The 12298-nt window shown below is 39.0% G+C and overlaps 2 protein-coding genes across 2 annotated transcripts; one reads left to right on the forward strand and one right to left on the reverse strand.

Annotated features, from left to right (window-relative positions):
• Positions 1-2521: 2521 nt before the first annotated feature.
• Positions 2522-3040, reverse strand: LOC138054114 (uncharacterized). The gene has a single exon (XM_068900611.1). It carries the CDS (start codon positions 3038-3040, stop codon positions 2522-2524), a length of 519 nt encoding a protein of 172 aa, XP_068756712.1.
• Positions 3041-5685: 2645 nt separating this feature from the next.
• On the forward strand, positions 5686-11703 carry LOC138052462 (charged multivesicular body protein 2b-like). The gene is made up of 8 exons (XM_068898968.1): positions 5686-5856; positions 6333-6424; positions 6501-6542; positions 6865-7017; positions 7196-7298; positions 8568-8674; positions 9925-10776; positions 11593-11703. The coding sequence occupies exons 1-7, from the start codon at positions 5829-5831 to the stop codon at positions 10036-10038; spliced, it is 639 nt and encodes a 212-aa protein (XP_068755069.1). The 5' UTR covers positions 5686-5828; the 3' UTR covers positions 10039-10776; positions 11593-11703.
• Positions 11704-12298: the final 595 nt, after the last annotated feature.

The raw sequence follows: 12298 nt of genomic DNA on the forward strand, positions 1-12298 counted from the left end.
CTTAAATGCTAAACTCCTAAGATTTCAAGCTAGAAACAGTAATATTCTTATTCATGGCCGCAAGACGAAGATTTTAAGCCATGTTTCCTGCTTCTACTCAAAATGTTTAGCGAAAATCATTTTTCTCCTTTCTGCCTCCTGACTAAGAGGGCCCATCAGGCCGGCGCTTATCTCCGGTTTCTGTAGCATAAAGCGTCTAGGAGTACAGTAAACACCCGCGTATAGGAACACTTTTTTCAAGTTTAAGGCTGATCGTGTTCTTATTTGAGAGGTCCTTAGTGAGAAATCAGCCTGAAAGTGTTCTTAAAATTTTCTTAAAACTGGTTGTAGAAATACTTCATGATCAAATTGATATATATTACTAGAGGTTTAATTAGCATACAATGCTGTTTTGTAATAGATTTTATACTTTGTAATGGTCTTCAACACCATATTACTTCGATTTATAATAAAGTTTCTATATAACGCGCGCTCTCATTGGTTTAAATAGCGTGCTTTATGAGAGTACAAAACACACTTCTTGTGTTTATGAGAGTACAAAACACACTTCTTTCGTGCTATAGCCGCTTCCTGCGTGATTTACAACAGAACAAAGCATTGTCAAGGCTTCTTTATTTGTTAAAATAGTTACTGTACTGTATCGTTTCCTTATCCTAAGACCCTTTCCGTTTGCATTAAGAACACGTTTTATTTATCAGGCTGAATTTGTTCTTATTTATATGGTGCTTTATTGGCCAAATTTCAGCCTGATGTTCTTAATCCACTTAATGTTTTTTATATGCGGGTGTTTACTGTATTTGTAATCCCCCCTGGATGGGATGCCAGTCCGTCGCAGGGTTCAGCCCCCAGGATTAGATTCGCCGTTACCGTGAGAGTAAAGTTGCTTTCCCAAGAACACAACGAAATATCCCCGGCCAGGACCCGAACACGAACCACTTGATCTGGAGTCCAGCGCACTAACCATGAGGCCACCGCGCCTCCCACAATCATGCTTTAGCTTTGATGCTAAGAATTTGTAAATATTCTCTTTACGGCGGTAACACTACTCTCGATTTACAGGATGATACCGATCAAAATAGTAAAATAGCTTGCACTTCGATACTTCAAACTGAACTTGGCATCGAAAGGAAAGGGGGAATACTCTTGCCCCACAACCTGTGATGGATACAGTTGTAAATAAAACAAAATTGATCTATGAAAGTCAAAAGGAGGGATTAAAATGTCTTCTCTATGAAGCAAGAGAAAAACCTGACTATAAGAGAGGACGAAGAAAAAGCATTTAAAGGTGCGTTACGAAGCATAAATTTAAGAATAGGACTAACTAACATTTCAGTCAATACTGTCAATTTAACTGAAAGCTTGGCAAAAGCCCAGTTGCTTCCTTCTCGAGCTAACAGCTGTCTGATTCCGAGTCTAATTTTATGTTTTCACGAATATTGATGTTGTCCCAAGAAGTGAAACAAGTAGCGAACAAATAAAAAAGTTTCCTCACTTTCCTTTGTGTAATCAAGGTGATCATGAACAGTGTGACCTCACCGATGAGGAGAATGCATTTGTGCGAAGCTAACTTTAGACGAAGATGAGATCAATACTTTGCATGCAGGGTGCTACAAGGGACCAAGCCAATACCGAGCTATGGAAAACTGAAAGAAACTAGAAATTCAGATTTACAGCCTCAAATTTTCATTTAATTACTAACAGACAAAGGAATCATGAACAAACCCTCATGCACCCAAAACCCTTTTCATCGAGGCATACAAGACATGGAATTAAGTACGAGCCTTAAAACCAGTACTAGCTTGTACACCAGATGGAAAAGTTTGTGACAGAGCTTGCAGCAAGCAATTTGCAATTGGTTTACTGGAGGTAAAATGCCCAGAGACAAAGTTTCTCATGAATCCTTTGGATGACTGTCCACACCCTACCTTTCTTGTGCGAAAACAGATGGAAAATGTAAATTAAAAGTTATCCACCCATATTATGCACAAGTCCAAGGGCAAATGGGGATAACGGGTGCTGAATGATGTGACTTGGTCATTTATACGAAGAAAGGAATGTCCATAGAAAGAGTAGCATTTGATCCTCAGTACTGGTATGAGCTGGAAGGGAAGCTTTTGAATTATTGCTTTACATATTTCCTCAGATTTGCTGTAGCAGAAGCTCTATGAACTATTGTAGTGTTATTTCATTTTTTTTTATTTCTGCTGATTTAAGAGCAATCCAAGTAATGGTAAGGGGGTGAATCACACTTAAGTTTGGGACAAGTAGACCAGTCTAAATGGGATTAGTTTTGCAGTATACCTGTAATTTGGCTGTTGAGATGTACTTACTGACTTGGTTAATTTAATTAAACCCAAATTGAAACATACAGGTCCATCCATTAATTAAGGGATAAAGCATGTAGTCACTTAATGCAGAAGTTGCTTTAAGTAGGCTTACAAAACACAAGTCACATGATAAATGACCTAGACTATTTTCTAAAATACCCCAGTCACTAGATCTTTTGTAATATCGCTGTTACTCATTGTTGCTCAGAGAGAAGAGGATCCTGAACGTTACACAGGAAAGCAGAGACTGCCCAGGTTTGATAGCGGTGTAACTTTATCTTGTCTAAAGCTCTTTCCACGTGGATACGTAAGGCAGCAATGACTTGTTTTTTAACTACATCCTTGGATGACATTTTATGAGCCTGGCCAAGAAATGGAGGTATATTTAATGACACTCCCAAAGGAAGGAGGTCGTTAATTGTGAACCCTTTATCAGCCACGATATCATCCCTCTCACTGAACGGCAAGTCCAAAACACCACTTCTTTCAACTATCTCCCGCTCAGACATACTACCAGTGTAAAGCTGACTGACAATGTTATTGCCCCTGCATGAAGGGGCAATCCCAATACGTCCCTTCAATGTCAATTGATTCTTATACGAACTAAACAATTTGCTGTTCAAAACAGGGCTGCTTGGCATTTGGCACTTTACTTCCGTATGATCAAGGATCACGCGAGTCTTTGGATATTTGGCTTTGAAATCCGCAGACATGTTGTTATCAACGTTCTCCTTTATAGTTCCAAACCGTAAAACATAAAGTTGATCCACGAAATGAAAGTTCTGCTAACAGTTGGCTGAGAGATGCCGAACAAAAATGCTAAATGCTTCTCGTGATATCCCTGCCGCAGTCGACACATAACCATAAAAATTCCTTTTCGGGTTTGAGAGTTCTTCTTCGCCCAGGTTTGTTCCGGTCATTTTTTTCCTCATTATTCGCCTCATAAAGATTTTCTTTTCCTTTTTTTTCCCGGAACGCCAGTAACGAACATTTTCACCATTTTCACTTTTTGTTTTTATTTATTTGTTTGAGCTGAGGTTGAAGTTTTGGCAGCTTTTTGAGCTGATGTGGACCTGCTATATCAACCCACCCATATACTCACAGAGGACAGCCACAACACCGGGAACTTCATCCCCTACTCTTCTCGTATAGTGTTAAGATAAGAAGGTGTTGCCTTCGGAACGTTGCTAAGTTTGGGAAACCAGCTAGAGTAAAATGAAATATAGTCGTCTTCTGACATTGTTTATGCAAAATTTGCGTGTCTTCAAGTCCATTTCTTCTTGTAAATTTTGCAGTTTAGCTTCAATTGCACTCAGTCGAGCTTTCAATGTCGATATTTCTTCATTTAAGCGAGCAATCTCCATCTGAGCTTGGAACATAAGCCGGTGTTCTAATGATTCGAGTGAATCTCGTACTTCACAACCATCAACTTCATTCAGTGAACCCACATTCCCATCCAAAACCACACTAGAGCAAGACGCCACAGATACGCTTGACTTTTGGCTTTCATTTTCATCCTCTGTCCTCGTAAATATATCTCCCAACAGCTTTCTTTTTGGAGGAATTTGACTCGTTATTCTTTTCATTGGCGCCGGCCGGTCTTTTGCGCGGAAGAGTTCGCCAAGCAAATTGTCACGGAAATGCACTATTAGCCAATTCTATTTTCTTGCCTCTAATACTCATTTTTATTTCTTCTTTACGAAAATGTAGTGAGCATACCTTTGCAGACTTCGTTAATTAAGGAAAATCTCGGTCCAACATCTCGGCGTATTTTCTGCAGCAACTGCTTGCGAATGTTTTCAACCTTCGGAAAAGTAAAAAATCCTACTCTTTTTCCTTCAGGATCTACGTTTCCCTTTTGATTACAAAAGGGGACACAGCAATAAACGTTAGAGTTCGACATCGCGAACCTTTGCGCGGTCTGCAAATAGTATCCTACAAAGCCTCGTTTTCGCGTTTGACAGCTCACTCGCCCCAGGTCGGTCGCCATTTCTGAATTCAGTCAATCGGATGGCATAGCCGACGCCCGGCATTTTTGTGGCCTTTCTTATGAGAGGTATCGGGACGGACATGGTTTGTCATAGGACTTCCGGTTCCCGTGCACCCTAGTCCCAGGCCCCATTTCCGCGTCCAGTAAACTGCAAATACCCCGGAAACATCGAACGATGACAGCGTATAATTGGGATTTGGAAATCAACATGCCTTTAAAAAACTCAAAAATGATCCAATAATTATCAAAATATGCGAATTATGCTAGCAGTGTTTTTTTTTTTTTTTAACGGGGAACTTATGCTAGTTTTCTCAAATTATGCCAAAACTTATGCTAGTATAATTCATTCGAGCCTGTAGACCCTTTGCATAAATGGCGCCCAAATTTGAATAACATTACTTGATACATCCTTAGCCTCACATTCATGAGAAAAATCCTTTATCTTGAAACAAAAACACAAGGCTAAGGATGTATACAGTATTGTTATTCAAATTTGGGCGCCATTTATGCAAAGGGTCTATTTGCCATGTTATCTGCACGGAAACGCTGGCTACGTAAGCTATGATGTCGGGGTCGACACGTATCGTAAGTCAGACGTTTACATTGGTGGTATATCTGACATAATACACCTTATTCCAAAATGGTTATTCTAAATCAAAATGTTTGATTGCAAATTGGCCCTTTTGCCCTCGCTCAAGGTTAATGTTCCTTTGAAATTTATATTTGAAAGCGACGTCACAAGGGTCAATTTGCAAGGAAACAAAAGAATACTAAATTGGCATCCATTTTGGAATAGGGTGTATATACAGTGCAGTGCTTCCTGTCAGTTTTCAGGTTCTGATATAGTGGGCCAGATAGGGGGGCCTTGATGTTTTAGGGGGCTTGATATGGGACGTTTGACATTGTGGGCAGGACTCCTGATTGTAAGATACTATATATAGGCAAACTTGTCCGACACGAAAAGTGAACTCTGATTGGTTCTCTGAACGGTCTCGAAGCAGCGTATATAGGTTGCCAAAATGTTCCCATTTTCTGCTTCCATTTTCTCTGATCCAAAAAGAATAATTCTAGAAATGTTTTTTATTTAGTCATGTCGGAGTTCCAGTACAAATTTTACTTTCCAGAAGCGTTAACAGTGGCAGAACTCAAGGAATAGAAAACCCCGCGCAAGAGAGCCAATATGGAACTCTGGAAGAATAAAAACCTTATTGACCTACAATTGTAGCTTGTTCAGTCCGTACTGGGAGAATATTGGTCTTTCTCCCTTTTAGCAAGTTCATGGACCAAAATCGAGGACTATGGGTGACGTCATATGTCGCAGATCCATGACAACAGGTGATGCCACGGACACCAAGAAAGACTGGGTCCACGTTATTTTCGGAAACTGACATGGCGGACAACAGTGAATTATGTCACGAGAGATATAATTAATTACTATCGTGATTTTGCCTTGGAAAGCTCATCATTTTACGCTAAGTTATAAGTTTTGAACACTGAATTATTTCCTCAACATGTTTTCAAAAAAGAAGGATCCCAAAGGTAAGGTTACGAATGTAAAAGGTTCGCTTTGTTGAAATGATGGCGACGTCTCTAACCTTTAATTTTCATTGAAATCGAGGAATCATTCACCTTTCTTAAATAGTTTCTGATGATCCGATGTTTCCCCCAAGCTAAGCACAACTCTAAAATGTTGTCTGGATTTTCTGAAGCGTCCAAAAGCTCAAAATTATGGTTATACCACAAAAATAATAATTATGCTTTTAACGTTTCGATTTTAATTTTATTCTGGAGCTTGTATGAACTTAAAGACTTCAATACAGTATTTTAAAGTCTGCTTGCAGTTGACTCAATTATGAAAGGTTACATATGGCAGTGTATATTTGGCTGACTATAATAATAAACATACTATCTTTTTAATTGATATTAATAATACAAATAGCTAGTTTCCAAGCCTTTGCAGCCCGAATAAACATGCATACACCCTGTGGTCTGTGGTTTGACCATTTTCTTCGTAGAGCAAATGCGGCAACAGAAGAGGGAGCTGAATAAAACACAGAGGCAGCTGGCCCGAGACCAGACAGCGCTTGAGAGACAAGAAAAACAACTGGTAAATTTACTTGAAAATATTAAGGCACAGTCAGTACATTCACTGTACCTTATAAAGCCTCTTTTCTTCCTTCCAGGAAGCTGAAATTAAGAAAATGGCAAAATTAGGTAACAAACAGGTTAGTACAATCTACAACTGTTCCGTCTACTGTGTGTGCAGGGTAATTGAGTTGTATCCCCAAATACAATGTAAGGTATAAACCTTGAGAACAATGTTATTTCTTGCCTCTGTTTAGGGCCACATTTTCCAACATCATCATAGTTCAGTCATTGTTGACTACAACAAACTTGTAATCAAGTTAAATGGCAGTTTAACAGAATTTTACAGTTTTGTTTTAGTCATTGAGATAGGGCAGCAAAAGTAAGGCAGTTAAAAAATGTACAGTGTTTTCGTCAGTGTGTTAAATTATTGCATTTTAAACTCAACTTCTTATCATGTAGGCTGCAACAACACTTGCAAAACAGCTGGTCAATCTGCGGAAGCAGAAAGGCAAAAACATGGTAGTGAGTTCACGTGTAATGGCCATTGGACACCAGACACAAACCATGCACTCGACAGCAAAGATGGCTGGAGCTATGTCAACCGCAAGCAAGGTGATGCACAGTTTTTTAGTGCAAAAGTACATCCTGGAATTAAGTACTGCTCTGACTTGTAGGCATCATTGTTGCTGATTAATCTCACTTGTTAAGATCAGTCATAAAGGAACAAACTACATGTACATGTATTGATTTGTACATCTGTGTCATTTGAGTAATCTTTTGTCACCTACAGACAATGGGAAGTGTAAATGCTCAAATGAATCCAGCACAGCTTCAAAATACTTTGAAAAACTTTGAAATGGAGTCGTCTAAGATGGACATGAAAGAAGAAATGAGTAAGTTGAAGAATGATCAAAGTTGTAAAATGGCTTGCATTAATTTATTCATCGTGAATTGTGATTGTATTGAATAAAAGAAGGTCAAATTCCACCTTATGTTTTGGTTTAATTGATTTTAATTCTTTTAATTTTTTCTTTGGCACCTTACCGGTAGTTGTGCTAACCACATTACATTGTTCCAATCAAGAATAATGGATAGTGAAAATCAATTGAGTTTTGATATTTTATTTAAACCACAATGTCTGGTTTCCATGCTGCCTAACCCTTGATATTTGAAGGGAAGATAGCATTATCTAACTAGGATGTTCAAATGTTTGGTTTTGCTATTGCTTACATGTATCTGCTAGGTACTTTGTTTAACAAGGAGTTAAAAGACATTTGGGAAATGGGAACAGCAATGCCCAAAACAACAATTTGGTCCATGAGAAAGGATAATCCTGCTTACCAAACAGCACTTATTTAAGTTCATTTCTTTGGTGTACTCTTCAAAACAACACTGTGAACAAAAACAAATTTAAATGCAAAATAATATTGAAAACTGGTTGCAACAGTGAACAGATCATTCCTCTATTTTCCAGTGAAAGGTACATGTATACTGTGTGACTGCCCATTATATTACAAACACAAGCAAACATATTTTGAGGTGACTTTTCACAGGTTTTGCCTTTGACTTGTAAGAATTCGAAGTTACTTTAGGGTGACCTTTTTTTCCTGATATTGCTGTTGAATTAGGCTACTCACTGTGAAAAAAATAAATTTAAATGCAAAATAATATTGAAAACTGGTTGCAACAGTGAACAGATCATTCCTCTATTTTCCAGTGAAAGGTATACTGTGTGTGCCCATATAGTACAAACACTTGCAAACATATTTTGAGGTGACTTTTCACAGGTTTTGCCTTTGACTTGTAAGAATTCGAAGTTACTTTAGGGTGACCTTTTTCGCTGATATTGCTGTTGAATTAGGCTACTCACCATTTGAATCACCACGGCCTGAGATTTTTTTTCTAAGCTTCATTCTAGTCAAGAGCACCTTTAGGTAGTTACCACAATATCTGCCATTAGTAACTGCATTGTCATCTATTTTTTTGGAAGTCTTTTGTTTTTTCTATTTTGTGATGATATGGGTTAGCGTGACTTTCTTCACATAATTAATAGTCTTTCCGTCAAAACGCCATCCAACCATTCTGGGTGCATTTTTAGAATGTTGAGTTGCAATCTTGCATAATTTGACTGAAGAAGCAAATTCACCTCTGTTTCCTCATAGTTAATGAAACTCTTGACTCAATACTCGATGAATCTGGTGATGAGGAAGAACAGGAAGCCATTGTCAATCAAGTGTTAGATGAGATTGGCATTGAAGTATCAGGAAGAGTGAGTAATAATAATATTGTAACAGTTACTGTAACATCAGTTTTTTGGGGGGAGGTGCGGTGGCCTCATGGTTAGGGTGCTTGACTCTGGATCGAGTGGTTCGGGTCCTGGCCAGGGACATTGTGTTGTGTTCTTGGGCAAGACACTTAACACTCACAGTGCCTCTCTCCACCCAGGTGTATAAATGGGTACCGGCAAAAATGCTGGGGATAACCCTGCGTTGGACTAGCATTCCTATCTAGGGGGTAGTAGAAATACTCCTAGTCCCTTCATGCTACAGAAACCAGAGATACGCACTGGCCTGATGGGCCTTTCTAGGCTCATAATCAGAGACTTTTAATTACCATTTTTATTACATGGGTTTTATTGGGTAAAATACCCTCATGGTTGTTTTTGATTTTGCCCCGCTAAGCATTATGCCTGGTGATTGGCCAAATTTACACAAGTTCTGGCTATTAGAAGGCCAGCCGCCTTCTCATCTTCACTCGCCGAAAAATAACTGTCTTGTTTACTGTCTGACAGTAAACCAAGAGACTAGCATTTTTGGAATTTTTTAATAAATATACGGACTGGGTGTTTGCTGTACATGTAAGTTGACCTACTGTAGCCTAGGATATTCTTTGTTGCTGAAATAAATATTTCTTTGTAATTGTTCTGTTCGTGTCCTGCAAAAGTTACATACACGTAATTACCGGTAGGTAAAAAGACTAGCAGTCGTTTGACTTACAACCAAGCTTCTGAGAGTTCGGGTGATTTTCACTAGCAACACTTAATCCCGACCAGCAGCTACATGTATGTTCTCTTGATTTTTCTCAAAAGCTTCTAAAACCTTGTCAGGTGTGTTCGGTAGAGTCAAACTGTCCTAAGAATTTTGGTTCAACGTTGCCAAGCAGCTAAAGACTTCTTTACTAAAACATCACCTTAGGGAAAAGTAGTCCTTTACGTTTTCGGAAGGGATATTTTTGCAATATTTGGCCCTTTAAAAGGTCACCTAGCAGTTTCGGATGAGCAAATGGTTCGGTTAGAAGTTCAGCGGGCAATTTCTGAAATGAAAATATCCTTGCCTAAAATTTTCGGACACTTCAATTTTCACCTAAGATATCCGAACAGATCAAATTTTTCTAGGTGACAAAAAACATCTCTTTAGACAGTTTTATACATTACAAAGGGCCTAGAAATTTCTCTTAAAGGCTTTTAGGTTAATTTGCTCGTTGGGTACCCTTGACCCTCTCTCATTTATTGTTTCACAGATGGCTGAGGCACCCTCTGCTCATGCAGGAAAATTGCCCACAGGTCAGCGGGTTACAACCAAGGGATCATCCGATGCAGAAATCGAGGAGATGCTGGCGAAATTAAGAGCTTAACATCTTATCCGTTTTGGGACGGGGATGGGAAGAGTTTAGTTAAAATGAAGGCACCTATGTTATTGAAATAACTTTGAATCCTTTCTAGAGAAACGTTTTATAGCAACATGTAAAACGTGTTGGTCGGTGGGAACCATGCGCCGAAATGTTGCTTTAAATTTGAATTTAGTGTACCCATAATATTGGTTTTCATTACCTTCAAAAACTGAGCAACGACCTTGGGCAGTCGTGAACTTACCGTGGAATATCAACTGAACAAATTCATTTAGACCCTATGGATATTTTTATTTTAATCTCCGGGCACTACAAGCCTCGACTGAACCATGGACCATTTTTGTTCAACATTGTGTTCGGTGAACCCGAAGTCAACTCTCGGCAATTCTGCCTCGCTTTGTTTATAACTGAGTGGTTGCCTTCTGTCAGTTGAGCCTCTTAATTAACAGTAATCTGTTTGATCTCAAATATTCAAGAAACAACAACAACATCCTTATTTGACACTCCTAAAGAAAAAAACATTTACAGGAATATTGTAAAGTAGAAGACAAGAACAGGCGCAAGGCCATTTAGAATTTTATTGGCAGACGTAGCTAGTTGAGCTAAATGGCCAGAATTCTTTCTCTAGATCCTTTTGTTGTTGTTGTTGCTTGTAATTAGTGCATTTGAGCAAATTCACGTGGAAAAATGCGTCATACAAATGAGATACATTATGTTCATTATCATTGTCATTATACATGTCAGGTGAACTTTTAAAATGCCCCTGTGACCAAAAAATCAATTCATATTTTTCTTTGGATTTCAAAACTATGTTAACAAAACACTAAGTGACCCACGTTTTAAGCCTTGATTTCAAAAAGACACCTCTTTATTTTAACTGTAATTTCCCTATTTAATGGTCCGCCATTACTAACATTATGTTCTTGAGAGAGCTGGATCGAGGAGAAAATGACGTCAAAGGCTCACTAGTTTAACCCTTTAAGCCCCGAGGGGTTCCCCATTGACGAGTAAAATCGTCTGGCGTTAGACAGAGTAAAATCTATAAGTGCCATTTGGCACTATCGGGGCTGAAAGGGTTAAACGGGGACATAGTTTTTTCACGCTGTTAGCTTAACCCTTTAAGCCCCGAGGGGTTCCCCATTGACGAGTAAAATCGTCTGGCGTTAGACAGAGTAAAATCTATAAGTGCCATTTGGCACTATCGGGGCTGAAAGGGTTAAGAATGCAATACGTGTGTACGCCGCAGAATTAATATGCAGCACGGGGGTTTTGGGCTTTCAGAATTTTAAACTCACGCTTTGCATATATAATAAGCTGCGTTCACATGCTGAAATTTTAAGCTAGTGAGCCTCTGACGTCACTTTTCCCTGGATCCAACCGTCTGAGGTCCAATCGGTCAGTTTTGAACTTGAGTAATAGCGGACCGTGAAATCCAAAACTTACACTCAAAGTAAACGGCCTTTGGATAAAAATCAAAGCTCAAAATTTTGCCAGTCAGGTGTTAAGCAAACACGCTTTCAAAATCTGAAGGAAAAAAGGAAGTGTTTTTTTTGATCACAGGGGCACTTTAAAGCACTAAAATAAGTTTTCTACATGTAGGCACAATTACAAAGATGCGTTAAGAATGTTTTTAATTTACACAACAACATAAAACTGTAAGAAATGAAGAAGTTTCGAACGTTTTAGGAATTTTCTTGTTCATAATAGTTCAGTAAGTGAGTAAGAGTTGCCGAAGATAAATGGGGAGCTTAAACACGCGCGTTTTTGAGACGCGGACAGCAACCGGAAGAGAACATTTCGCGTGCCAGGGCAGTGGTGTCTCCCAGATTTTTATCACTGACTATCATCTCCTTTGGAGAAAGATATTTAGCAATTTAAATGTGGTTGTGTGAAGTCAAGTTAAAAGGGAAAACAGCTCACTTCCTGCAAATGGTACAGGTTATCCAGTTGTGGATTTGAGTTGTACTCTGGACGTTGTTACATAGTAAACTACTCCCAGTGGGCGCTAGCTTAAGAAAAGGCATGAGAACCCGAGAGATAAGTTACGGGACATTGGAGTCCATGGCTCGGAGGAGTAAGACAGTCCAAGAACAAGAAAGAAAGGTCTCTACCAGCCTCCCCGACCTCATACACCCGTAACTAAACTTCCTTATCCCAAAGCTAAACCCAAAACAAACACTAAGTTAGGAAAAGCTTATAACAAAGCCGACGTAAAGCCTGATGGAGTGTTGCATTCAGGGAAAGTGTTACCAAGATTTTCTGCTGA

This window comes from Montipora capricornis, chromosome 6 (genome assembly GCF_036669925.1).
Source record: "Montipora capricornis isolate CH-2021 chromosome 6, ASM3666992v2, whole genome shotgun sequence".
Classification (NCBI taxonomy): Eukaryota; Metazoa; Cnidaria; class Anthozoa; order Scleractinia; family Acroporidae; genus Montipora; species Montipora capricornis.